General features: G+C 38.0%; 1 protein-coding gene across 6 annotated transcripts in view; it reads left to right on the top strand.

Annotated features, from left to right (window-relative positions):
• The window catches only part of nectin1b (nectin cell adhesion molecule 1b), a 263,397-nt gene that overhangs the window by 77,531 nt on the left and 160,917 nt on the right, over positions 1-24,949 (top strand). For all 6 annotated transcript variants that reach the window (XM_038282818.1, XM_038282820.1, XM_038282819.1 and 3 more), the window contains exons 3-5: positions 1,440-1,739; positions 3,384-3,501; positions 10,796-10,947. In XM_038282818.1, the coding sequence (XP_038138746.1) occupies positions 1,440-1,739; positions 3,384-3,501; positions 10,796-10,947 (570 nt within the window). The remainder of the gene's footprint in view (positions 1-1,439; positions 1,740-3,383; positions 3,502-10,795; positions 10,948-24,949) is intronic.

The raw sequence follows: 24,949 nt of genomic DNA, 5'->3' as shown, positions 1-24,949 counted from the left end.
TAATGTGATGATGGGCACGTTAACCCTGAAACCAGATTATAAAACAGGAAGCCACCACAGATGGCAGTCAATAAAAATGAAAGGTGAGACAAAAATCAATAAGGCCACTTCAGAGTGTGTGATTTGGTTCAAACTGTCACACCTTGCAAGAAAAAAAAACGCTGTGTTTGAGATGTAGTTAATCTTAAAAAGAGAAGTTTTGAAAGGGTTGTTGGCTTTTTCTGATTAGAGAGTTAATTAGTGATTAAGTGCTAGTGTATTTTCTATTGAATCCCAGTAAAAAGAAAAAAAAAACACTTGACTTGAGTAGTTTTCCCCCTGAGCACTTCTTGGCAGCTCTGAGCTCACATTTCTATGCCGCTAAGCCTCCCAGGACTTTTTAGGCAACATCTCCATGAATATCAGGAACCTGCATGCAGATAACCAACCATCACTGTTCAAAGAGGCTTCGTCTTTGCTCCATTTCAGTTATGCATTCGCTTAAACTCAACCCTTCCTTTTGATGTACTGAAAGTAGAGTGCTAATTGGCAACCCACAAAGGACTGAAATTGGATGACTGTGCATCTGGATTGGCGATTGCAGCTTTGACAACTCCTTCGCCTTTGATGAGTAGAAGAGGATGGATTTAACACCATTTTCATTCCAGCCCTTTAGTTTAATCTACTTCATAGATGAAACTGTTGCTCTTCTTCCTCACTAAGATTTTTTAATTAAGATCCACTGATCAGAGTCCCATGTCCAACCTAGAGTTTACGGTCATGTGAGGCTTTGATATGTTAATGATGTTTTCGCCAATTGTAATTTCTCTGTTACAGCTACAGTTTCTAGCATTTAAACAGTTTTTTTTTTCTAGCTGTCCTGCCATAAAGGTCTTTTATGCATATCTGATGCAGATGTGTTAAAGAGGAGGCAAAGCAACACAAGGTTTTTCTGTTTTTATACAAAGGCGAAAGATTATAAGGGATCCTAAAAGCATAGCATCTCAATTTAAGCATGACAACAGAATTGCTCTAAAAAATAATAACATATTTTTTTTTTTTATCACTTTCAGTCCAAGGTCTCTTATCTGTGGTGTTGAATTTTTAGGTAGAACAAAATCTTCAGAGGTTAAATACTAATAGCTTGTCACAGAGAAATCGTGCTCATTGTATGAATTTAAAACTCCTCAACCTTATGATATCTGCATTTATAGACGGAATGCTATAGCTATTATTTTTAATAGTCTGTATTTTTATAAAAGAGAGTGTCTAAGTGTGCCAGCCTGTTCTATGCTCTAAAACTCGTTTGTAAAAAATACTAAATCTATCCTGGTTCATGTTGCCTGCTGTATCTGTACCTCTTCAATCCACTACATGTCTACCATGATCAGTTAAGATCAATCATCTGTTACTTTTTGATTTTTAGCACGGTGCTAATGTTATTTTGTTTCCTCAAACAGCTCGGCCAACAACCCGTATGACCCTGACGGCCCCGACAATTGTGGCCAGGGGTCAAAAGCGCAAAATGACCGTTGCCACCTGCGTTTCCGCCAACGGAAAGCCCCCAAGTGTCATCAAGTGGGACACTAGGTTGAAGGGGGAAGCCACCTTCCAGGAGACTCGCAACCCAAACGGCACGGTGACAGTGAGGAGCAACTATGTGGTGGTCCCGAGCCGCGAGACCCACAAACAGAAGCTGACCTGTATCGTAACCTACCAAAAAGAGCGGATCACAGACAGCGTGGTGCTCAATGTGCAATGTAAGAAACTCGCTACTGTAAAAGTTATGTGTTCTCTTGTAAACAGGAAGATCCATTTTTAGGGGGATTTCAGCCACTGAGGTTTGCAATAAACCAGCTGAAATCCTTGATGTTTCAACTCGACACTTTCAGATTAAACATTTATACAGAGAAAAATCTATACTGAAACACAAAGCTTGTTGACATAAAGCTGAAATGCAAAAGCTGAAGCAATCTACAGTCTTTCATTATGATTGGAAGATTATTTATTTTTTCAGACTTGACACATTTGTGTTACAGCTCCTATTACCCAATGCTCAAATCCACAGTATAAAAGGACGCAGTACTTTTTTCCCTTCTGACTGTTTGACATCAAATCAGACTCAGCATTTGCTGTTTCTGGTCAGTTAATCTTACTAAAATATTTTCTTTGTGGTAAATGACAGAATATTTATTATTGTCTTCTAAACCAAAACTTTCTGTACTCTAGGTTTACTTTGACTTTCAAACGTAGGTTTTGTAGGTTTGGCTTGATTACCATTTGTTAACATAATTTCATTTAATTGAAGACATGTTTGTTGACATCTCATCACAAAGATACCGTTGCCTTGCTAGATATTAAAGGAAATTAATCAATATATCAGGAAGACATTTGTACTACTAAACCAATCTGGTTCAAACGTGTAAAAAAAAACCTACAAGAAATCCAATCAAAAGACTTTGTGAAGCTGATAGCTGGTCCTGGTTTTAGGATCCACATATAAACTACTCTTAGATATTTCCGCTGAAAGGAACATTAGAAGGCAGAATACATAAAATATAGAACAAATAAAAGCACTCAGAAATGTCCAGTGGTTTTTCAAAGAAATCATTAATTTGGATGGAAAACTGAGGAAACTAGCAACACTTCGAAAGATGGTATCAAGTTGAAAGAAGGATAAAAGAGTTTAAAATTGAGTTTGACCAAAGTTAGAAAGATGTGTCTGTAGAAATGGGCAATAATTTCAGCAAACTATTGTGAGAAGCTTGTGAAAAAATACCCAGAACATTATATCCAGATCAGACAGTTTAAAAGTCAATTCTAGCAAATGCTGAAATTAGGGCTGAAACAATTAAACGGATTAATCATGATTAATCTATTATTGAAATAACTGTCAACTATTTTAGTAATAGATTAATCGTTAACTTGAGTATAGACATATAAACATGCCTTTAGCTGACAGAGCAACCCACCTAGAGCAGTAATTATACCAATATTGTAAAAAGAAATTTGTCAATATACAAAAGTTTCAGTTTCTCATTGGTTTAATGTTGTAAAAAAAATCTTCTTTAAGAATCCTTATCTGATTATTAATCAATAAATCAATAAAAAATAATTGACAGATTAATCGATTTGCAAAATAATTGTTAGTTGCAGCTGATGCATGTTTATAAGCTTCTATAAAGTAAAAATAAAACTGAATAATAAATATCTTGTGTATTATTCACACATAAGGCACATAGATAAAGTTTTTGGGGAGTCCTAACTTACTAAAAGCGAAAATGGTTATCATGAAATGTCAGTGAGAAAAAAAGGATTATGTGTCTTTTAATGTAACTGTTTTAGATCATCTTTGCCTCTTAAGTGTTGTGCTAAAACCTAACATCAGTGGGCCTTCCCTGCAGATGAACCCGAGGTGAAGATCGAAGGGTTCGATGGAAACTGGTACCTGAACCGTCCGAATGTTCAGCTGACCTGCAGGGCTGATGCTAACCCCCCAGTGACCATCTACCAGTGGAAGCTGTAAGTCTGACTTACCCTCACCGAAGCCCTTAAAGGCTCAGAAAACAAGATGTAGCATGGCTGCGTGTTGTTTCTCTCACCATAGATTTGTGGGGAAATCTAAATCTTGTTGTCAAGGTGTTGCTTTGGCACAGGAGGGTCATTTCACAGAGTGGGAATGGTGAATAAAAGCGCACTTTCCTGACGTTTTTATACACAAGAAACCAATCATCCAAGATAAAGCAACAGCCTCGTATTTTGTTGTATAACAGGTAATGAAGATAAAACCAGAAGCAGAGCACAATGGGCCTATTATAGCAGCAACACACACGGCTGTCTACTTGATGGTCACAGATACTAAGAGATAAATGCAAACGGTGCACACTTTGTACTTTGTGTTTGCAGTTTTGCTTTGAAGTCTTTTGGCCAGCATGCAGGTAGTGAAGTGAGAAAGCATTATTGTTACCGTGGCTGTGTTCCCAGCAGGGCATGGAAGCAGCGGCTCATCCCTGACACGCTGAGGGGCCTACTGAAGCTGAGAAGTCGTAGATTAAACCATTACACCGGCTGAGATCAGTAGTTCCGATTTGGCCATGATCGCACTGCAAGAGGAGGAAGAAATACATACATAGGGGACATTTTAAATAACCACTCAGAATATTGGCATCACATAACAAAACGCATAGGTGGTAAATCCATATATATAAAAGTATAAAGAAGCAAGCTGTACATCTGCTAACTGAAAAGAGAAACTTTTGCAATCATTGTCTATATATAGGGATGTTTTTTTTTTACTCTGCATCTTTTAGGTATAAATTTGCAATAAATTCTAATTTAATGGACATTTCATTAAATCCTGTCAAAATAAAGGCGTGAATCCATTATTTAAAGCCCGTTACTAATGAAATGTATCCCTATGATAAGAGTTTAGAAACCTCTTATTGACATTGTGCAAATGGAAGTATTTGCTATAGTTTATGTTAGATGAATTAATTAATCCTTTTCTAAACAAAAAATGGAGTACATAGACAGTTTTGACAGGGTTCCCGTGGATCCTTAAAAAGTCTTAAATTCATGAATTTAAAAACCAGACCTAATTAGCTTTTATTTGTTTTTTCACACCCCCTACATTTGTCATAATTGTGAAATTGGTCTTGAATTTAATTTCAAATGACAATAATAAAGTCTTAAAAAATATTACTTTTAATTGCCTTAAGCTGCAGGAACCCGGTATGACAAGCAGTGTTAGAACTGAGAAATGTTTCCGTTAATTGCTTCATGAAGGTAAGATTGAGGGTAACAGTGTTAGATCGGAGGTGATTTAATAGACCAGTGTGGCCTCGTTGTATCTGCTCCAAAGACAACAAAGACATTTTAATAAGACCTGTGCAGATTTCTTTTTTCTTCCTTGCACATTCATATATCTCTCGGAGGAAGAACTCTGCTGAAAACACAAAACAAGACAGTAAGAAAATGTATTTTCCTTTTTCTGTCTGAAGCAAGGGGAGATGGGAAGAAAAGAGGGGGAGGGTGAAGAGATGTGATATAGAGAGACGAGGGCACAGGGCTGACGGATCGGAGAGGACGGCCATTGCCGCACTGGAAACGAGAAGCCAAATCTGTTGTGAAGGTTCCCCCTGGGCTCCACTGTGGAGGTCAGCACAAGGCTGTGATGGAACGATGTGGCAGAACTGCATCATAAACACATCCATGAGGGGGTGCAGCCAATTCTAATTACAGCTAATGTTTTTGGTATAAATGTTCATGTTTCTGCTAGACTGGGTGTCTGTACTTTTTCCTACTTATAATTATTATTCTATCTGCAGACATCCTGATATTAAGGTTTCCATCTGAACATAATTTTTGAACAATTTCACAAAAAGGGTTTCCAGCCAAAAAGATCTGTTTGAACTTTATCATTTATTTTTAAAAAGTTTGGTTTTCAGGGCATCCTTTCATTTCCTTAGTGGGCACAAGATGAAAAAATGTGGCACAAGAGTTCTTTATTATCATTTACAACTGAAGTACTTGTGTGATAAGATTTCAGGTTTTCTTTTTTTTCCCGCTTTCATTAAAAAGCTATTTTCCAGCAGACAAGAAAGCCTCATCGCATCCTTAAAGGCATTTTGCGTTTCTCAAGACAAAGCTCTGCATAAATCAAGAAATCTGTATTTTGTTATTAATGCATTTCACAGTGTGATAACTTCAAACTCGGCTCTAATTAGCTGGCTTGCTTATCTCTTTGCTGAAAATGAGATTCTATTAGTCATGTTGATTAAAGGCCACAAAAAGACAACTGTTTGTTAATTTCTTTAGTCGCCAGTAGCTGTGGATGAAATTTACAGATTCTTATTGGCCTTTTAAAAGGACGTTAAAGTCCTGATTTGTTTAAAAAAGTACAGCCAGTTCTGCTGTCATGGAGACCACAAAGACTTTTTAGATCCCTTTGTTTAGACGGCTGTAATCAAATGGTTTTTGAGAATTTGATGACCCACCAGTTCATTATTTCATGGTACTTTTCTACCCGGTTGTTTGTCACCAGCTGTGGTTTTCTTCTATGTCAATCCATTTAGAGCCAGTTACAGATATTAAGATATACAAAGTTTTAGTTTTTTTTCCCCCTGAGATGTTGCAGATTTTGCAGAAAGATTTTCTCTCACACAGCTCCTACAGTTAAAACGATTTTTAATGACACTCCAAGTAATAAAAGGCTTTATAAATCATAGATTTGTATAGACAATGTGTTTTTCTCAGTTGTTTTAGAGCAAGAAATTAGACCATGTTAGGTTTTAGTCTAAATATTTTGCTTGCTATCAGGTCCAACAATAAAAAGTAAACGTTTTTTGACTTTTTCAACAAAATCAAATCTATCTCTAGAAACTGCTAAGTTGATCTTAGCATACAATTAGAATGTGGCTATTGGTCTATTTGATAACATTTGTTTTCCTACTAATACAATGTTTACGTATTGTAACACAGCGCTCATATTTTAGACATCGTTTTTTGTAACAGTAAAGAAATAACTTAAATTTCCTCAAATTATAAACTAATAGAAGCAGTTTGTTCTCTGTCTGATAAAGTAAGAGTTAGAAAATCAATGAGGAAATTCTGGTCAGTTTAAAAAAATTGGAGTGGGGACATTTTAAGTATTATAAAAAAAGATTCAAAAGAAAAAAAAAACAGAAGCTGAGTGATGACCAATGCTGTGCACTAATAACTGACTATGACCTTGATGTGAGCGTATTTTTTGTAGTTTACTATCAGCACTAACATATAAGATTGTTACACAAAAAAGTATTCCCTTCCTTGTTTTTTAAAAATTTCTCTAATTGTTTGCTACAAAAAACGATAGTTCTCGTTTTTATTTAAAAAAAAACAATAAATATTGTCTTGTGAGCTAGATGCATAAAAACCCTACAGTATATACACTACTTCACCATGAAGGAAATACATTAGTACAAAGTTTGTCATACAATGAAAAGCTTATATTCCCCCTGAAAACAGTTGTGCTGCTTAATTAAATGTCTTACAAGACTGTTGAAAGAATCTGCGCTTAGGTTTCCACTAATATTATGGATGAGGTCAATTGTTATGGTAGGATGACAGTCTTTGAGTAAAACACTGTTGGATGCAGAAGAGTAATCATGCACACTTGGAAAACAAAAAAAACAACATTCTGGAGGTAATGCCAAAGGGGATAGATCACCATGTTTACTACTTTCATTGAGAGGTTTTTTTTTTACAGTGAAGACATGCCATACTATGTGATAACATTTACGAAATCTCTTCTCCTATTAAAAGGAAAGTTATTTATGATTCCCTCCGACAAAGAAAATGGTAGCAAGAATTCACAGCAATCATCTGTAACACAACATTTCATGCTACTGAAGAAGCTCTGACAAATTAGTGTGAGAAAAACAATATTTCAAGTTTTCCTGGAGCATTGGAGACGTCTGCAGTACATTCTTGTAGGTCTGTCAACAGGGTGGGGTTTCTTTGGATTAGACTTGTCTTTCACGGATGCCATGAGATCCTTAGATTGGTATCTAGACAGTTTTAAAGCTCAACAAACACCACACTTGTTGGTTCTTCTGGGGTCTTTCTAAACTATTTCCGTGGCCTCTGGTCTTTCTGGTGGCCACACAGACATTTAAGATAAAAATTTATGCTAAATTAATTGCGATACGTTCCTCAAATTAACCTGCAAGACTTGATCTGACGTATATCTATATATGCTACTATAGATAATATTTCTATGAGAAGTCGCAGGGTCTCAGATGAAGAGTTTATATTTTTTTTCAGCCCCTACAGTTCCTTCTCTTTAGGAAGCTTCTTCCTACAATTATCCCATGCTGCTACCCAACGGCCACAGTTCGCACCCTAGCTTGTTTTGGTCAAATAATATAAAAGAGAAGTGTCTGTTTACCTGGTAAAAACATCATTTAATCAAGATTTAAGATTTGATAGCCACTGCTACTTGGTATTTAGTTGACATAAAAAGAGGTTGCACTAATAAAAGAAGGAACAAGGACTGAACCTGTGTGTGACACTAATAAATAAACGTATATCCACTCCATCCTTAGCTGATTTTTATGTGATGCATACCTTCTTTATTAAATTATGTTTTTATTAACATATTCTGTTCTATTAAACTGACCATTTGGGTCAATTAGAGATTAACACCAAAACACCAAAGGCTCATTTTCTGCAAGGTCTGACCAGATAAAAATTTATAAATGAGATCTTCTTCCATGCCTTAAAAAGAATGCAAAGACACAATAGCTATTTCCATTATCAGTAATAATTTCAGGAATAATCCCAATAGAATACACACTGATTTAAGAATTTCAACTCATTCAGGAGGTGAGAGAATGCAAGGCAGTTAGCAAGAAAACTAAATGGAGCACAACATGATTATGATCTGACTGTTGCCATAATTTTTAACTTCAGTGAAACATGGTTTTTCTGGGGATGGTGGGTATTGGGAATATTCCTTCTATCTGCTTAGGAAAAAAATAATGGTGGCAGTTGGAAGAAGGAGAAGAGAAATCTTAACCAAAAGAATTAGATTTTTGCATTTCTAGGATCAAAAAGGTCTTTAGATTAAAAACCCAAGCTTTTATCGGTAAAACTCCCATTTGCCCTTTCTGTGGTAACCATCGCTTTTTCAATACTTTGTCTGGAGAAGTAAGAAAAGAAGGAAGTAGTTCTTGAGCTGACCTGTTGTGTTGCTCTGTTGATTCAACTAATTAGCAAAACCTGACAAGGCTTTAACAGTTTTAAAGCATTATTATAGAATTAAATTAACAGCACCAAAGTTTTTTTGTATTTTAACTATCCTATATTACATTATATACCGTATACCTGGATTTAAAAACTTATTTTTTTCAAAATTATTGCCAAAATCTCTGTATGTATGTCATAACCTGAATCTACCATGACACTTCCACTGTGAGTAGTCCAAATACTTTTTGTGAATAAGAATATTCAATATAAATTATGTTGTAGTAGCTAATATAGATGTTTTCCATCCGTTCAATGTACTGTATAGTAGTTTAACCTTTGATTAAAGAAGATATTTTCCTGTAGTAGTTTTTCTCCCTGGAAAAAAAGTGTTTAATGAAACCAATATGTGAGGCTTTTACAGCCTCCTCAAACCAGCATCTTTACACAGACACTGCATACATGAAGAGCCCAGCCAGTCATCAAAGAATCTGTATCTCTCTCAAGCTGTTTGTTACTCTTTTATTTTGCAGCCCCTCTGGCTCCATTCATGCCCATACACACACTATCACCACCGCCACACATACACAAACACATCCACAAGCTCATGCACACATTGCTGGTCATGGCAGAACCAGTGTTGAATCGCGGTTTGCAAGCCTTTCATTTCTGCAGCAAATCAATTGGGCTTTGCAGAACTCAGCATTTGATAGAGGTTCACAAGTTAACTGATTATTGAATCGTGACATACTGTATTGGGGGCTGTTTGTGGTCCTGTTGCAATTGCTTCACTAAGGTGAACAATGGACAATCAACTCAAGCTCAGCTTTTCTATTGCCTTTTTACTGTGATATGCGTTCTAACCACAAGGTTCATACACACTCTTGAAAACTGTGTAATTTGATATTTTTTCAGTATTTTTTTTAGTATTCTGATGTTAAAAAAATGCAGAATAAAGTAATATCAAATTTTAATAGCGATTGTTAAAAATGAGCCTCAAAAAGTATAATATTTTTAGCCTGGCATATTTGACACAACCTTGTTTACAAGGTTTTTATTTCCATTTAGCACTGTTCTGATGCTTTAATTACAGGCGCAGCCATGGTCATTGATGAGCCTTGTTAAAAGTGCAACTCAAGTGGCTGATTTGTGACCATTGTTAGCATGAGGTCTAATTTTGTTTTCTCTCTGTAATCTCATACTGTTTTTCTCTCACTTCAGTAAATGGAGCACCATATTGTTTTTAATGTTCTCGCACAGCAGCGCCTCACAAAGTCTCTATCTCTCTGCGACCAAGGAGTTATGAGAGAATGTCTTTGGAGCCAGCATCCTCATTGTCACCGCATTCAGGCTGGAGATCTATTCAGCTTTATCACAATTGTAACTCCTCTTAAGCCGAGTCCATTCAGAGCAGCCGATGGAGCTCTTTGGGTGGAAACGGCTAATGGTCACGAAAGTCGAAACCTCTTTTCAACCTGTGGGCGCCGTGAAAAGTGACTTCGGATAATAGAGTGGAGGGTTTCCCGCGTTCATGATCTGTGACCTTAAAAGTGGGCTGGCCTGATCAAAAGGACACGGACGAGTCTAAGCGCAGCTGAGATAGTGAACCGTAAAGACAAACACCTTGAGGCAGGAGGAATAGGCAGTAGCCTTTTTAACAGCCCCGGCATTTGATAGAATGTGCATTTATCACTTGATCAGCTGCCTCTCCTGACAGCTCCCTTGAGTCTTAAGTTCAGCCAAGTGAGCTGAGCTATAGCAGAGAAAGGAGCCCCCCTTTTTACCACTACTGTCTGTTTCGTATTCTACATCCCCTGTCCTGCAGCATCAGCTATTTCTTACTTGTTAGGACCTGCTGGGATTCCCTGTCCTCATAATTTTGTTAGGACTTGATGGATGACATCTGAAATACATCACTGTCAAATATTCTTGGTATTTATTTCACCCCCAAATGCAGGGATGCTCACCACTAGAGATTTTTATAATATGTCTTGAAGATATGTTTTTTTTTTTTCCTCTGTCTTTTATGGTTTGGAGTAATTCTGCCTTTTTATGTGGTCTGAATGATCGCTTTACTCTTTCTTTACAATAGTCTGAATGGCTCGCTACCCAGGACTGTGGAGATCAAAAACAACACCCTGTTCTTCAAGGAGCCTGTGAACTATGATCTTGCTGGAACCTATGTGTGTGACGCCACCAACAGCATCGGGACCCGCACTGGAATCGTGGATGTCAACATCACAGGTAGGTTCAAATACGCCCGCTCTTTCTGTTCTTTCTGCTCTCTCTCTTCCATAAATCTGACAGGACATGGTCAATACAGGATCCATCAGACTTGGATGCTGTGCCTTGAAACAGCATTCATGTCCCGTGAACATTTTCACATTTTCTAAAACTGCATCTTTGGATTCGATTGTTTCAGCTGGATTTCAAACCAACACAAGGTTGTGCATTACTGTAAAGTGGAGGGAAAATAATAAATGAATAAACACCAAAATTACTTATATACTCATTAAAACTCAGTTAACCCCATTCCCCTTACATAATTAGTAAGTAGTGTGTAATAAATACAGCTGTTCTGCGACGGTAGCAAGGTTTTGCTAGTATATCAGGGAACAAACAGACCAACAAGCCAAAAATCCCGTCAGACATGTGAAAAAGCAGATGATATGTTAACTCTGCAGAAGCACCGATTTGCCTAGAGGTCAGATATAAACTCTACAAATCTGACTTTTATAGATAAGTGGAAAATAGAAAGTTTAATAGAAATTGTTGAGTTTGAAGTGATTCAAAGTTATTCAAATATGCAACGTGTCAAAATGTTTGAATCTCTCTGCAAGGCACTAAAGCTGCACCCATGTACATACCAGGTAATTGTCACAAATCATCTGTGCTTTTCGGTGTTTATGGATCAGAGTTCCACATAGCTTGTTAGAACAAATCTCCACTCCCATCACACGTCCAAACACGTATGGGAGCAAACTAATGCTGTTCTATTATGAGCGCCTGAAACAACATCTAGAAAATTCTGGGTTTTAGGTAGGGACACTGTATTGATCATGGCTTGCTCTTGCCTGCTCTGCCGTTGAGCTTCTGCTTTTGTCTCTTCTGCGGGGAAAACAAAATGCTGAGCAAAACTGACTCAGTTTCCTACCCTGCCACATAATTGCTGGCACACAGACACTGTGGTTCCTCTTGGTTTTAACCCATGGGAGACCGACAAAGCGTCTGCTATCAATTACAAACAAGATCTCGCTATACATCCTAAAGATTAGGGGATCTTCCTCTGATTGGTAGCAGCTGTGTGCGTGGTGTTGGGGGACTGTCCCAGTTTTGCTCTGGCCACACTGGAAACACTTTTTTCCTTCTCTCTTTGAGCTGCTTGGTTTCTGGGAAACTAGCGTGTTCTAACTTGCATTGCTTTGCATGTTGACTCTTGTTTCTGGAAATACTGCGCCTGTGAAATGAGCAGCTGTTCCTTACAGTATCATTTGCTTCTGCAGCCTTTCTTTACATATCTTATTTCTCTTGCAGCGATGAGGCTAATAAATAATAAATAAATAAAATACATTTTGTGTTCCAATTTAGAAGTGTAGTAATAATAATAAAATAAAACTCAAAAGCTTTTAAAAGAACCTTCGGAAACAGGAAATCACTGTGGACCAGCTTGCTGCAAAGGGGCTTAACACACTATATCTCTCTTAAAAAGACAAAGCAAATGCACCAAAGTAATTTTCCATTTCTCCTTTCTTTATTGATTGCTGAAATTAACAAACCACAATGCTGCCATCCCAATAGTCTTTGTTATTCTCCTCATTTGTCTGCATAATTTTGTATTGTGTGAGCAAAGTGAACAATGCGTGGGTACATGATTGGAGTGTGCTCACTTTCAGTTTGTCAGCTTTTTTTTAATCATTATTATTTTACATTTCTGAGTGTTTAAAGACTCACGGGTTGTTTTGGCATCAGGTGAAACAAAAGGAATAATGGATTTTGAATCTGTGAAATCACTCCTTGTTCTTGGCAGGAGGAAGCAACATTTGCAATGTTTCGTGAAGAATGTGTTCGTATCACACAATTAAGAATCATAAAACGAGGTATTATAATTGTCTTTCTTGCTTTTTCAAAGCACAAAACCACGTAAAACCACTTCTTCCGAGCTGACTGCAACTACTTGTTCAGACTTCTCCTCCTGAGATGTATGAATCATTGAAGGATTTAAATAATTTTTGCTAGAGGCTTGTTTGACTTGTTTTCAAACAAACGCTGTGCAACAAAATCTCTTTGTCAGAATCAAACAGGACCCAAATGGATTGGATCTTCAAAGAGACCGGAGCTGAAATGGACAGAGGCTGACTTTGGGTTCTGCAGACCCAATAAGCACATTTATTACTACAGAAGAGGCGAATTGAAAGATTCACATTTTATTACCGAGTTTTTCTACATGAAAACACTTGTTTTCATTTAACAGTAGTCAGTCAATTCCAAATAGAACATTTTAACCCATTTCACTGTTTCACTGTACAGGTTAACTCTAAGAGCATTAGCTTATGACAACCATGCACTCATTGTGATGCTTTTGATTTGTCTTCTTAGTATCCAAAAGGTGTCTGATATTTACTGGTATTTACTAATTTTGTCTCTGTATTTTAATTGGGAATTTGATATACCTCCTTTTCACATATTGACAAATATAATTTAAATCTGTATTTTGTCATTTCTATGTTTTAGTATGTAATTTTTCTGGCCTGCAACTTTGAAAGCTGCCTTTATTTCCTTTAACGGAGCTCTATCCTTGGTATCTAGAATTAGATTTGCTGTGAGACCTGTCCTGAATATTAAACATCACATAGCACCTGGTCGTCTTTTTCTAGCCTCTGAAGTAATAAGCTGGTTGGAAACAAGCTCCAAGTGTTGTTCTATACTGTTACATGGCCAGGAGCTCTGAATTTCCCAAAGGGTATCATACAAGCCTTAAAAGCATGTTGCCCGTTCCCATAGTAACACTGTTAAGTTTAAGGGAGAACAGCCAGCCTCTCCTTATAAAGCACAGTTCAGAGCCTCAGCTCCAGCGCGGTACCCCATCAAATTGCAGAGCAGCTCAAAAATGGCTTTGGATGTTCTGAAGCGGTCTAGCTCAATGCTTTTGATTTAAAGTGACAGGGGCAGTCCATTATTGTCTTTAGCTTTCCTGCTGGTGCAAAATTAATGCTTTTATACAGTCATGCTTAATTAATTATACAATTACTGCAAAGATATCTCAACTAATTAAATCAATATACAAAGTTAAACTTAATATACAAGTTAATTATACACAGACAGATGGTTTTATTCATTTTTGTTAATTATAATGATTTTGATTTAAACACAATATTTAGGATTAGTATGTTACACCAGATCAATAGAGGGACTAAAACTAACTCTACGATATTTTCAATAGTTGTACTCAGCTACAGCTCAAACTGCATGATGAAACTGCAGGATTTAAAAGTTCACAGCTCATGATGCATGTTTTACTGTACAACCAGATGCTCTGATGCGATCTACCTGCTCGCACTGTACGTCCAAAAACCACAAGTCAGACTCAGTGATGACGCTGGTAGGACTCTTCAATCTAAAAGAAGACAAAAAAGAACTCCCCTGTTTGCACATGCGCAGTTCTCCAGTTTCCGGTAAATCTGCTCGTAGCTCTGGTTCAACAGCAGGATTTGATCACGAACACCTTACGAGGGCAAACTGAAATTAAAACATGTTTGATTTTCTCCTGACATTAACATTCTTGATCTGGAGGTAGTCAATAAAAAGGCTAATCGCTCTTCGTTACCCCCTGTATACTGCAGAACGCAGGACGCACAATGAGGCTGAAACTTGTCCTGATCCAAAAGATTCTTGTATAACTGAACAATCGTCCCAAAAAGGGAAAAACTTGCACAATGTATGCCCGGCCTAATACAAATTGTGAACTTAGTGAAACGTAGGTTACCTGCTTAAAGGTTATTATAATTAAAAAAAAAATCTTTTAATATGAAAAACCTCACTAAAACCCATACTCTAATCAATGAAATATGACCAAATTTAGTATTCTTGCATCTATCTGCTGTTGGATATTCTAAAACTTGATATGTACTATACATTTGGGCTCTGGGCATTTTCATCAAATTGGCTTGATGTTTCGATAAATCAAGGCCTAATGGAGATGAGGGATAGAATAGAGATGAGCTTCAGGCGTTGCATTACATTTTCCTCTGAATTTCTATGAGACTCGGTGCAGTCTTGTCAGGAAATGTACACGTTTTGACTTAACAAACTTGCTGGTGAGTCATTAAATCGTGCATCTCTCCCTCCCCCTCCCAAATGTTCTTTACAATGTACAAAGGTGACGATGAAACTGCCTTAATGCTGTTTCGCAATAATTCAATAAGCTGAACTGTTAATAGAAAAAAAATCATGCATTTTTCTCCTTGTAAAAGTCATATTTTAATGATTCTGAAATTAAGAGGCTCTCAGAGGAGTTGTTTGAGAATCAATAGCTCAGCCAGGTGGTCTCTTTAGCTGGCAGTCAACTTTAACAAAGTAATGACAAAAGAGAAGCCCAAACAATCAAGATTTAGAAATACCTCTAGGCTCAACTATTTGGTTGAATATGCATGAACTCGGCAGTGGCTCTTTTTGTTTTCATTTTCAAGTTAATTTTTTTAGATTGACAGGGTAATATGCAGCACACCTGTCGGTTAGCCAGCCCCCGCCACCTGTGTCAGGGAGATAAAATGTCCTTGACAACTTGTTTGTATGGGAGAAAAGCTATTTTCTCACCGTGGGATGCAGCACTGATGAAGCCCTTAAAGGAAAGCACATTTTAATCAAGCTTCTTTTTCTGGCGGATTTGCAGGGAACTGTGTAGCTGCAGATATCAGTGGGGCCATGGAGCACCTTGTTTCAATTAGTTTAGGGGTAGCGCTTGCAGCTCGGACGGCATTGACAATAGTAAACTGCGCAGGTGACGACGGCTTTCTACTAGGACACGTGTTCTGCAGATATGGTGTCAGAATCTAATCAAGCGCTTCTTGGTTTTTAATCCATCCTTGCTCACAGGAAAGGAAGGCAGAAGAGGAAAACTTTGTGTTATGCTTTCCGGCTCATTTGCATGCTGTTCAGAAATCTCCTGAGATAAAGCGACGAGTCGTCAGATATGATTAATCAGCTAATTACCAACAGGCATCAGAGGCCACGCTGAAAAGTAAAGACAATTAAACAAGCCCCACAAAGGAAGTTTTTTTGACCAATCATTCTGAGCAGCTTTTTAAAGTGTCTAATAGGAATGCCACTCAAACAGTCAGAGGAAGCCACAGGAAGAGGGCTGTGTGAAGCGGTTAAACCTCAAAGATCGTCCTCCAGCTTATGAGAGCTAAATCAGTCTTCCATTAGGATAATCAGCTTTCCACCACCGCACTCTGTTTTTGTTTTTGAAACAAATCAATGTCACCACCTTAGGTTTTTCCCAGCGCATGATGTAGGCTCATAAATGGCCGTTTCGTCGGATGGCCTTACAATTATATCATTATCACCCCTGAGAAAGAAGACGTGTGGTTTTCATTCTTGGCAGTTAACAGTAAAATCAAATGTGGGAAAGTTTTTTCTTTCTAAATTCTTAGTTATATTTGTTTACAGATTTTGATATTTATTCTCTCTCATAAGTTTTTGTGAGGGAACAGTTTGAAAATAGTTCATTAATCTTGAATCGGATCTGTTAGAGGTCAACCTTTCAGAAGCCCCCCCCCTACATGGCTTAGCTGAACCGAGCTTTACTTCTTCCTTGTCAGAAGTGTTGAGCCGAGCTCCTTTGCTTAGCACAGATGCTGTCAGTTTTGCTAAAGGCCCTTACCACTCGGGTTAAACTGGATGGAGTGGGAGCGTTCTATTCAATTTGGAAAGAAACCGTGAGGACGAATACCACTGTAAGCAGTAGCCTATCAGTGCCAACATCTGTTCACGCTTGCCTGAACAAGCAATAGTTGGCCTCTGTTGGAGAAAATCAAGTTATGAGAGAAAATGCTGGAGCAAAAAAAAAATGACATGAAAGTGAGTGGAATAAAGTGAGGACCATTCAGTGGAAAGATAAATAAATAAAATTGGTCCACGTGATCGAGCAAGATGCTGTACTGAATCAGAATTTTGGAATTTAGTCGAGCAGCGAAAGTAGAAGCCAGAAATAAGCTCAGAGACAAACAGCATCTGGGAGCAGAGCAGAGGTGGAAAGGAGGGCAGAAAGCTGTTTACATGACTTTACGTAACAGCCTGTTTCAACCTCTGCCGATCGCTGCCTGTCGCTTTCTCCATCCTCTAAATCGTACATTTTACCAATATGAAGGGTATAAAGCATAGAGATGGAGAGAGGGGGTGGCACTGCCTAAAAAGAGGAATCAGCTTGTAGATGTTCTTGCACTTCGGTGCAAAAACAGAACTGTGATGTAAGACAAATGAGGCAAGAGCAGAACAATAACTGTTTCCAAATGCATGCTACCACAGCAAAGAACAATTGGGTAGTACAAAGGAGCAAGTCTAAGTCTAATTATTCATTATGCAACATAAATCATGTGTGTGACAAGACAACTGTTGGTTAAACTTCTAAAGCTGCAAAGTTATCATAGGTTCACCAGAGCATCTATTCACACCGATGCTATAAAGATTCATTTTAGGGATTTGACTGATAAAATCTGAAAAAATCTAGTCCATCAGAAAAAAGATTTTATCATGTTGGCTCAATCCTCACTTAAAAACGGTCCAAGTATCAGGGCTTCATTGCATGAGAGCTACTTTTATTAGACTCCAGGCTACTGAAAGTCCCCAGATCAACTTGAGGGCACTTTTTCATCGATTCTCCAAGTTGTTAAAACTCTACTCTGATAGAACACCATTTCTCATAGGAATATATTTTCACCCTCTGTTGCAGTGGTTGTGATTTACAGTATTATTGTCATTCTCAATCAGATACAGCTTTAAAGCATTGAATGAAGGGTTTATTAAGGATTGGTTATAGATAAAAGCTACAGTACAAGCCTCATCACTGTGGACATCATAGGATACTGTTTATTTTATATATTGATTTTTTTATTTCATTTTTTTATTTACATTTTCTCAGGTTACAAGTACATTTTTGTCAATCTTTTACCTTTTAGTGCAAATCAGAGTTAAAAATAAATTGTATAGTGGAAAAATAATGATTCTTAGTGGAGTTGCAGAGGTTCATGCCCGAGGGGAAAGAAGAGTCAACCTAACTAGAAGTTAAAAAATCCACATATCTGAAGAGGTAAAACACTTTTGTTGTAGGAAAATCGTAAAAGTCCACTTTACAGTAAGTCAGGTAGAAATGGAAGGAGAGATTCTGATCATATTGAGGCCAAAGTCGCCATTTACCAGGAAACAAAAATATAAAACATTGTATTATGCTGAACACACATTTCCCATGATGGTAGCAGTTTCATGAAAAGGAGATGCTTAACATCATGTATTCTCCATCCATCCATAGATGAGGGTAGAATGTAGATCGACCGATAAATCGAGAGCTTTTCCTTTTGGCTCGGCTCTCTCTTTACCACAACAGACCGCTTCACAGCAGACGCTGCACCAATCCACCTGTGAATCTCCTGCGCCATCTTTCCCCCTTATTCATGAGCAAGACCCCAAGATACTTAAACTCCTCCACTAGGGGCAGTACATCCTCCCCAACCTGGAGAAGGCACTCTACCCATTTCCAGCTCAAGACCTTGGAGGCACTAATCCTCATCCCTTGCATTTATGTAATCTCGTTGGGTTTTTTTTAACTCCAACTTTTATGTTAATTCATCACATAAAATCCCAACAGCAAACTTTTGGGTCTATGGTTGTAACTTGACCATATTGAGAAATGCCATGACTATAGGGATTTAATAGTGTAATTGTATTAGATCTAATTTAAGACTGCAGCTCCCATAACTCTTCATACCTGGTGTATGTAGATTTGATCAATTTAAAAGCCAGGTCTCTGTGTCACACTGGTATAATGTTTTTCTGAGCCTGAAGGTGAATCCATCCCTATATGTAATAAAACTTGCAAAGACTGCAGCATTAACATCCTTGAATGAAACAAGTAACGCACCATATATTACTCACATCTAACAGCGTGTGCTTCTCTGTACCCCCATTTGTCTTTTTCTGTTCTCTGACAGAGAGGAGAGACACGATGTCAGCTTTGCATAGGCTCCCTTTGCAATGTGAAATGTGTTTGTCTTTGCCTGTCATCTGTCTCAATCTGTGTTCTATATCATGTTGTGCCGTCACTTCTCACATCGCCACCTGCATTATTCATAGCTTCAAAGGCCACATGTGTGTGTCCTGTACATTATTTCATTTAAAGCTGAAACGTGCCAGCAGACATTTGAGGATCCTCCACACATGCCTGCCTCCCCCCTGCGTGTTCCTCATCATACTTGAACTTTCTGCTTTGACATCTACAAACCTGCAGGCTTTTACGTCTTTGCCATGATGAAGCGACATCCTCGCCCCCGCGTCTTTAGCTGCTGGTGTGGGGGTTGTCTGCGTCTCAGATCTTGGCAATATCACACCTCGTTATCCAAACGAGACGTTAAAATGGACTGCTCTCCTTGCTTAAACCACCCCAGAAAGCATAAGCTGTACAAGGATAAGCTCTAATAGTAAAATGAATTTGGCTGTGTGATATTAAGAAAAAGGGATGCTCACTTTTTCTTTAACATTGTTTTCTTTTTTAGTATTTGAAGAAAGAGTCATAGTCTGATTGGACACTTGAAATGCAAATGTCACCAGGGAAGAACATGTGAGAGACGAGCAGCTCAGATCGAAGTGATTTATCTTAACATTTGTTTCTGCATGGCTTGCTGTTTCTGCTCTCTGGAGGATATGCAGAGAAGAGGGATGTGGCAGACAGATGGAGGGGAGGGGGGGATTGGCTGAACCCTTTTAGCCTAACTCACCTCCTCCTCTTCCTTCTTCTCTCTTCTTGCTGTCCACCCGTGTGGTTTTGGGTCTGTCATGCCTCCCTGAGAGCACTGATGAAGTAGGTCGCATGCTGTCTCGGAGTCTGACCACTGGCACCAGAGATGCTACTGCTGCTGCTGCTCCCTTCTGATTCCTCCATGTGGTGATTCATGCATTACATTCCCAAAAGAACAACTTGGAAACAAAAATCAAGAAATATACATATAAACAATCCGGGAAAAGTTGAGAGTAGGACTGACTGCTAAACAAACAGTGCCCTGACCTCTTCCGGCTCAACACATCCTAATGTGAAGATTTGTTTGCAGCGATGCTGCTGACCCAATAAAAGCTTCTCAGCTCAGCACTGAAGCCACATGCAGGCCAGCAATAAAGGGAGAGATGGTTTAATAATGCTACATTATGAACAAACATGTTTTTAGAGGAGCACTGGTGTTAGAATGTTGGTGTAAATATTCATCGCTCATTAAAAGTGCATTTAAAGTGATTAGAAAAGGCTCCTGCAGCAAGATGTGATTAGCTCCCAGTACTGAAAAAAAACACACAAAGAAGCATTTCCAACCTTAATGTTGCACTTTTGTTTTTTATATCACTGCATGAATCACTTATGTGTGTGTGTGCCAGAGACAGTGTGCTTTAATGAATGTTTTTTTTTTACTCTATTAAAAATAGAGTGAAAATCTGTAAAAAAAAATAATAATAAAAAAAATATATATATATATATATTCAGACCCTTCCGTGTTTCAGCTAAAGAAATCTATCCCCACAGCATGGTGCTGCCCCAACATGCTGTTCAAGTCACTCTGAGAGCTGTTTGACTGAATGCACGAAGCAGCCCGCTGTTTGTTTTTAACTTAAAGGATCGATCCTGCAGGTTGCTGCTACTCGCACATGCATGGCAGGGATGATGTCACCAGTGTTTCGATGAGTGCTTTGCATCGTGTTATCTCCTCCCTCACGTCCCACACGTTTCATAACCGCTGGCTGTTTGCTCAAAATAAATATAAAAGAAGACATCAGCTGGTTACGTGTTTGAAGGTTTTAGTGCAGAAAGTGGCATTTACCTACATATAAGGTGGGTTCTGCCCCAGCTGGATAGGCGATAGCAAAAGAAGAAATATTTCTACACACAGAAAGAAAAAAAAATGTGGATGTGGAAGAAAGAAATCACTCCTGAGATTTGCCTCAGCTGCTACTCCCCGTGAAGCATGTTTAATTCCTGTCAGCGATGAGCTTTTATTCATTGTGGCAGAATTACATTTCCATGACTTCACAACTACTGGCAAATTCAGACAGGGAAAGTAATGAGGATCTCTGGATCCACTGAATTAATGTGTCTTCTCCGATTGTCCCCTTCCTCATTCGCTCATTATGCCACTCTTTATTTGCAGCTGTCACTGTTGCCGACTTTTCTAAAGCCTCCTCTCCATCTTCCTTTTTCCTCCCTGTCACCACTCCCCAACTTCTTCATGCATTTCCTTTTGATCCTCTGTTGTCTGCTCCTTGTTCCTCGATTAGTCACATTATCGCACCACTCCTGTTCCACACTTTGAAATCCTTTTCATTTTCCCGGCCTCTGTCATAACCCTGTCCAAACAATTGTTGTTAAGTCTCAGGAATGTTTTTCTCCTTATGTTTGGCCTTTTTGTCGTGTGTAGACATGACTGCAGCACACCTAGAAACCTGCAGGACAAAGTTGGAAAACAGCTCTACTCTCTCGCTCTTTAAAAGGCCCTTGTGCCTCAGACGATCCTTTCCTTCAGCTTCTTTGAACATTCAGCACTCCTGCTGTTTGTTTTATGCTGTGGCTTCCACTGAAATACAAACCCTTGCTCTGTATCTATTCTGTTGTTTTCAGAAGCCGCAAATCATTTCCACAACAAAATATCTTTCTTTCCTTTTTGTGTTATTGGGTTTGCACTTGTTTACCATTTTTCTCTTTTAGCATCTCGTTGGTTTTTCAAAGTCTTAAAAAAACAACACGTGCTCCTTAGCCTGTTCCAGATTTTTTCCTGTCACAATTTTGAATTATTTTCTAAGGGATTGTATGCAATTAACCAGCAGATGGGCTCATAATTGTGAACTCATCATTAAGTAATTTACTCCCTTTAATACAGAACAATACAAAATTCTGTTACCTTTAAATAAAACTTTGGAAAGCCAAACAACTGGTCCAATAATTTGTAAGAGTCCTACTGCAGAATTTTAACTCAGTTTAAATACAGGACATATGTGAAGGACTAAGAGTCAAAAGCTAGAAAGTAAATGGAACAGTAGCCATGAAGACATGACATCCATTTTAGCTTGCAGGCAAGGACAACCTTAATCAGATATGCTGCCAATTGTTTTTGTTTTAGAGTTTGGGCATGGAAACTGGCTAGAGTTTATAGGGAAGATAGGTTGAGCTAAATGCATTCAGGCATTTCTGGAAGTTCTCATTTTTGGTGGCCACAAATATCTATTGTGTCCAAGTTCGGCCATCAATGTTTTCCCCTTCATGTTTTACATGTTTCCAAGGTTAAACACAATCAGTTATGGGTTGTTTGTAGATTCTGATGATAGAACCAGGTGGTTTAAAAACTACTTTTTTTTAAGGCTCTGTACTTGTAGCCCTCAGATGGAACTGTAAAAGAAGCAGATTTTGCCTCGAAAAATCTTGGAACACAATAATTCATCATGTCAGATGAGAGCATACAGAGCTTTATGGATTCGTATTCTAAAGGACATGGATATTGGCAATGCATTTCCTATTATTTCTGACCTGTCCACCTTAGACAGAATTTTTACAAATCAAAAGAAATGCTTGTATCAAACATTAGCACCAATTTTTATCAGTTGCAATTTACTTTTTTCTACCACTATCTGCAATTGTCCCCTGTGCCAATAATAGACACACCCTTTTTTCTTTGCTGGAACGGAATCAGAGACGCTCCTTTAATCTGGCCTTATCTTCATCTGTGGGTTTGCAGGTATTGCTGCTGGTAGAGAAGGTGTGCAAATTTGAGTACCTCCTCATTGATCCCTATTGCTTCAACCCCGCTGTCAGATTACCTCCATGTCAAACATATTTTCTAACCTGAATAGTTTGCATAATGGTCACTAACACTTTTTATACAATTAGAAAATGCATGAGATTGGATTGCTCTGTTAGTGAGGTTATTTTCTTGTTACATGTTTGCAAAGCCACTGAAGTGATGTTGAGGAGGGATAATAGCAGGGAAGGAGTTGGATACTAACATTCTGAAAAGAGGCAGCTTTTTTATGCTCCTTTCCTTTCCTTTGTGCTCCCCTCCTTGAGTCCTTAGTTCTTTTTCTTTCCTCCTTGTTTTTTAATGCTTTTTTTCGTTTCTATATTTCTTCTGTCATCTCTCTGTCTTCTCTCCTTCCTACTTTCCTATTTCTTTTTTGTACCCCCTCCCAGTGCTTTCTTCTTCCTGTGTTCAAGCTCTCTGTAAGTTCAATATTTTAATGTGCCATACAGATTGTATACCTATAGTCAAAGTTATTACTTTATTATTGTGATTTAAATACAAAAAATAACTGTAAAAATTATGTTTCAACCCTCTCATTCTCAGTCTATGGTATTTTATCCGGTTGAGTCATTTTGGAGTGATCCTTTATCATAGGAATGTAGATAACAGGTAGCACCTCAGAAGGCTTGTTCCGTCACCGGCTCTCTTCTGTAAGTTAACAGGCTGGCTTTACCTTTTCTAATGAGAGTATATGTCTCATTTTAGCAATCTGGATGAAAATTGACCTAATTAAGACTGAAATTAGGATTCAAACAGCAGATCGTTGCTGAGGAGGTGATTGAGGGCCAGTCCAGAGGATTGCAGTCAAATGTTATCCCTTTACTCTTCACCCTTTCAATTATCTGGATTTTCATCCTTTTTTTGGCTTGGTGGAAGGATGTGTTCTCTAACAGGGGTGACCTGGCTGTGCTCTGTCATTGATGTGTGTAATGAAGGCCTGTGTCTGAATAATCCCATTAGGTGGTCAGATTAAAACCTGAGCTGATATTTGAGACCATTCCCGGCACCGCTTTAGAAATTGGAGAGCTTTGCAGTCGGGGCCCCGGGAGAAAGGCAGCAGTGAAGGAGCGTTGGTGGCAATTGGGAGGTTTCTCCATTTGGACAGATAGAGTGCCATTCTAATTACAGCAAAGAAGAAGGCTTCAGTAGCTCCTTAACTTCACCCAGTACCATCCATTTAGAGCTTTATTATGCTAAGATTAATCGCTTTTAATAAAGAGAAGTTCTTATGAAGCATAGCTGATTTGATTCAAAGCTTCGGGTTAATCATTTGAAGAGATATTCTTTTTTAGTTTGAAATGTATATCATTTTAGATCAAATGTGTTCTTGTGACGTTCTGTTTGACCTGTCTGAGCTGTGCAGTAGAGCCCCACGTGCAAAAACCTCATTCAATTTTACTTGGATTTCATTAGATAAACTAGATTACCATGACATTGCATTCGGCGTCGCAGTAGCAAAAAGAGCAATTTTGCAATCACAGAGGCTTCAGTTACTTTAAAATTTAGTTGACTAAAACCATAAAAGTGGCGTTAAAAAATACGTTTTCAGGAAAATTTGATCAAATCCAAGCTGATATTTTTATTTCAATATTTAACAACAATATAAAGAAGGTTTGTTCTTCAAAACTTCCGTGGCTTTGAAATATAACTCATAACGCAGTGCATACCTTTCAAATGGAGGAAGGAGATGCTTTGTTTACAGGAAAGTCAGAAGAGCACCTGATGCAAATATTTAGAGGGAGGTTTTCTGGACAAGTTAAACCAAAATCGTATTCACTGCAAATGCTTGCATGTTTTGAAAGACCTGTATACAATAACACCTTTAAAACACTATCCCCCACCATAAAACATGGTATTGTTAGCATCATGCTGTGGGAATGCATGTCTTTCAACATGTACAGGAAAGCAGGTTAGAATTAATAAAAACATACACTGCAAAAAATATAAATCTCAATAAGTTATTTTTTCTTAAAATAAGTGTGTTTTTCCTTGATTTGAGGAGATAAGTAAGACACTTTGCCAATGGAACAAGACAATTTCCTTTTAAAATAAGAAAAAACTATTTTATCGTCTTATTTCAAGTAAATATTATCTAACTATCTTATTTTAAGAGTGAAAATACTCATTCCATTGGCAAATCATCTTATTTACCTGCTCAAATTAAGGCTAAATATACTTAATTTAAGCCATTTTTTACTTATTTC

Source organism: Cyprinodon tularosa, unplaced genomic scaffold (genome assembly GCF_016077235.1).
Source record: "Cyprinodon tularosa strain WSP-4 unplaced genomic scaffold, ASM1607723v1 ctg188, whole genome shotgun sequence".
In the NCBI taxonomy this organism is placed as follows: domain Eukaryota; kingdom Metazoa; phylum Chordata; class Actinopteri; order Cyprinodontiformes; family Cyprinodontidae; genus Cyprinodon; species Cyprinodon tularosa.
This window is presented reverse-complemented; position numbering and strand designations above follow the sequence as displayed.